Source organism: Lolium perenne, chromosome 3 (genome assembly GCF_019359855.2).
Source record: "Lolium perenne isolate Kyuss_39 chromosome 3, Kyuss_2.0, whole genome shotgun sequence".
Lineage (NCBI taxonomy): Eukaryota > Viridiplantae > Streptophyta > Magnoliopsida > Poales > Poaceae > Lolium > Lolium perenne.
In genome coordinates, this window is record NC_067246.2 from 303,083,198 (window position 1) to 303,086,825 (window position 3,628).

A 3,628-nucleotide genomic window follows, 5' to 3' on the forward strand; every position below is an offset into this window, starting at 1 on the left:
AAGGTTCCTCACTTTCGTGGAGGAGATCGACCGTTTTTCAGCGCAAAACGGCAAAGATGAACCAAAGCCCTAGGGTTGCTAGGACATGGCAGAGAAGAACGATAAAGAAAATAAATGATAAAAGGTAGATGTATTTTTTGTTGAATATCGATTGGGGGTCTTCCAATCGGCCGCGTGCCCATGTTATATAGGCAGCCTGGTCTATGGCAAACATAGTCGTACACGGAATTGCTTCTTTCCTTGGCGTTTAAGCCGGTTAATATTCCTAATCTGATCTCAATCAATCCGGCCGAGTTTAATTCTAGTCGTATGTATGCATATGTAACAACCATGGAAATCTCGGTGCATGTGTTCCGTACGTGACCTCCTAGTTTCCAATCTTCACGCCCCACCTAGCTTGGCACCGGGTCAGCTCAGAACGTATCCTATGCATCAACATTTCAGCTCAATACATCTCAAAATCTGCTCAGACTTTGTCCTCCGTAGCTGCATATCTCCACATAATTGTCCTGGGAAATAATTTCGTACGCTTGATCCGCTGACGTGACATTTGCACCGAACTTCCACCAGATCTGCATTTTGCACAAAATAACAAATCCAAATGTATATGCTTGTCAAATAATTTGGCCTTTAAATATCTAATAGCCAAATTATGTACTTAACACATTTGCACAATATTTGATGTGATCAACACAATTTGCACAAGACTTGCTCTCAACTCCATATAACATAGTTTCGTCCGATCTATTGCTATGGCATCCATAATGGACGATAACCAAACCTGCATTTGCACTAAATAGCAAATCCACATTTATATGTCAATCAATAATTGAAACACCCACTCTTAAGTTAATTTGGCCCATAAACATCTAGCAGCCAAATTATGTATTAAACATCGAGTTCCGCTAAGACCTCTTTTACTTATTACATAGCGTCCGTCCACTCATGCCTCTTGTTGTTCTAGGCCACGTTATCAGTGGCAGCAACACCATGGCCAACATCAACCTTGTCGGCTAGACCTCATCCTCGTCTAGGAAGAACGAATCAATACCCTAGCCTGAGATCTAGTTACGCAGAATGCAACAAGCCAGAACTAGATTAGCCTGGGTGGAGAAGGTGTGGAAAGGCTTTTGATCAAGGATCTCAAATCTGTTCTTCAGAGCTGCATATGCCCTTTTGACGGTGACCCAGAGGCTAGAGTGTCTGACATTGAAGAGTTCCTTGGCATTCTTGGAGTAGAACCTTGAAGAGAAATCATTGAGGTGGTACCTCGTGGACCTGAAGGGTGGGAGACAGCCAAGGCGGCAAGCATAACCGGCATCAGCTAGGTAGAACTTACCCTCAGGGACCTTCAGGCCATCAGCTCTCTCCAAGCTATTAGTCGGAATGGTAGCATCATGGGCCGATCCTTCCTATCCAGAAATCACATATGTGAACTTCATATCTAAGTTCACAACCGCAAGCACATTCTGGTTGGTGTAATGCTTTCTCGCCTTGTAAGCAAGAGACTCGCTTCTTAGCACTTTAGCTGTGATATAAGTACCATCAGTGGCCCCAACACAATCCTGACATGAACATGAATAAATGGTTAGGGCGTTTGTGTTGTACAAATGTGAAGAGCTCACCCTCAAAAATGATGCACAAACATGTAAATCGGTTGTAGAAAGTGTTGCTCACCTTGAAATATGGAAACCATCAGTAACTTTCAGCGGCGAATGGCTCTCGCGTACATACAAAACACCCATGCCTGAATCACAGCTACGAGGGTACCCGATTGAACAAACATCTTTTGCAGGTCGGCCTAGGCATTTTGATGTCGCGAAATAAGGAGCTAAATTGGCATGAATCTAGGCTAAATCGGCATGTATCTATGCTAAATCCGTAACAGTAGGGGCGGGAGTAGGTTGCTAGAGCTTACATTCTTCTTGAAAGACGTCCTCATCTTGCCGAAGCCGGAGAGGAAGGGGATGGAGGCAGGGACGGGTCGCCGCTACAGGAGATCTTGAACTCGCAAACCAGCTGGACAACGCTACAGAGAGGTTGTGGGGGAAGGTCCCGAAGATCTCCACCATAGATCTAGCTTGCCGCCGCCGTCGCAGATCTAGATCACCTCCGCCGCCGCCATCGCCTTCGTCTTAGGGGATCTCGTTTTCGCTAGGTGGTGACCGACTATGACGAGCGGTGAGGCTACTTTGCACGCCTAAACGCGAAGCAAGTTTGCAGCTCCCGTCTTTTCACCCGTGTTTCCCCTGCGCAGGAATGCAGACGATTTGCGCTCGTCGGCGTCTGTCCCTAGAAAAACGGCTGAATCGAGCGTTTGTCGCGGGCTAAGTTTTGGGCCGGTTTTAAACATCGTGTGTGATGCGACGTTGCTAACCAACCGAATTGATTTTCCGCCCAATGGAAACGAGAAACGTCGTTCCCGAGCAACCAGGCCCCTGAGTTGTATTCCGAGTGGCCCCTGAGTTGTATTCCGAGTAGGACATGCATAGCTGGTCTTGGTTGTACACGTGAGGCTGCTGCTTCCAAGACTAGTTAATTGCGAATCCGGTGCGGAAAGGAATTCGAAGACTATACCGACTCGGAATTAAGAACGGACCTAGCTAGCGTGTCCCTCCGCCTTTATATAGATGTTAGATGAGCGGTTCCAAATTGTCAAATCGAGCGCAGGCAACTTGGAAACTCGACGAGTTTTCTCTGAACCGCTGCACCACCATGGCCAACGAATCAGGACTACCGACGCTGCAGCGGGAGATGGCGTCCACCGGCGAGGAGGGTGCTCTGAAGAGGAAGGCGCCGACGGACGGTCTGGAAGCGTGCGCAACAGAAAGGAAAGCGGAGGACGCCTGCTCCGTGGCGGCCGACGAGGCCGAGGCAGCCAAGAAGGCGGGCTTGTCCGACGTCCCGGATCAGGGCGGCGATGCGACGGTGGTGTCCGACGAAGAAGAGGAGGACGACGGCATGTACTGCCCGTTTGATCAGGTCGACCATGTCGACGGAAACTTGATGGAGGAAGAGGAGGATCGAGGACGAGGAGGACCATGACGAGGAGGACCACGACGACTTGCCACCAAACGCGTTCTACGCAGAGTGTAAAGCACGCCACGATGCGACGACGGTGGCCGGCGTACTGACGGACGAAGACGACGACGACGTCTACTCCCCGTTTGATTACGCGTTCCTAGCAGAGTTGGGAGCACGGCACGAGGAGGAATTCCAGGAGCTGTTGGGTGAAATGATGATATAGTGTATGAGGTTACCGAAGCGAGCTGTCTTTGGCTCTTTGCCCTGTCTCGAGGTGTTTTGCTCTCTCTGTTGAGAAACATACGTTGGTTCTAGGCTAGCTGCAAACTGGTAAAGTTGTAATCTATGGTTGTGACTGTACTTTCATTTGTTGGAGTGGTTGTTTTGTAAGATTAGAGAAGAAACGGGCGGTTTGTTTTCTATTTCTTTGTCCATAGTCCGATCTATCTAAACAAAGCAAGCGCCTCCTAAATTTCCTCCACATATCCACCTCCCTCCTGCAACGTGCAAACTGCACCATTTAATCGAGACCATGTCTACTGCCTATAGTTCTTCCCTAGCAACGTCACCCCTACGCAGCTTCGTTGAGCCCTACGCCGGCATG

The 3,628-nt window shown here is 48.7% G+C and overlaps 1 protein-coding gene across 1 annotated transcript; it reads right to left on the reverse strand.

The window, feature by feature from the left end:
• Window positions 1–1,064: 1,064 nt before the first annotated feature.
• Window positions 1,065–2,125, reverse strand: LOC139838231 (uncharacterized). The gene is made up of 3 exons (XM_071827614.1): window positions 2,111–2,125; window positions 1,919–1,990; window positions 1,065–1,412 (listed from the first exon to the last, which is right to left on the reverse strand). The coding sequence occupies exons 1-3, from the start codon at window positions 2,123–2,125 to the stop codon at window positions 1,065–1,067; spliced, it is 435 nt and encodes a 144-aa protein (XP_071683715.1).
• Window positions 2,126–3,628: the final 1,503 nt, after the last annotated feature.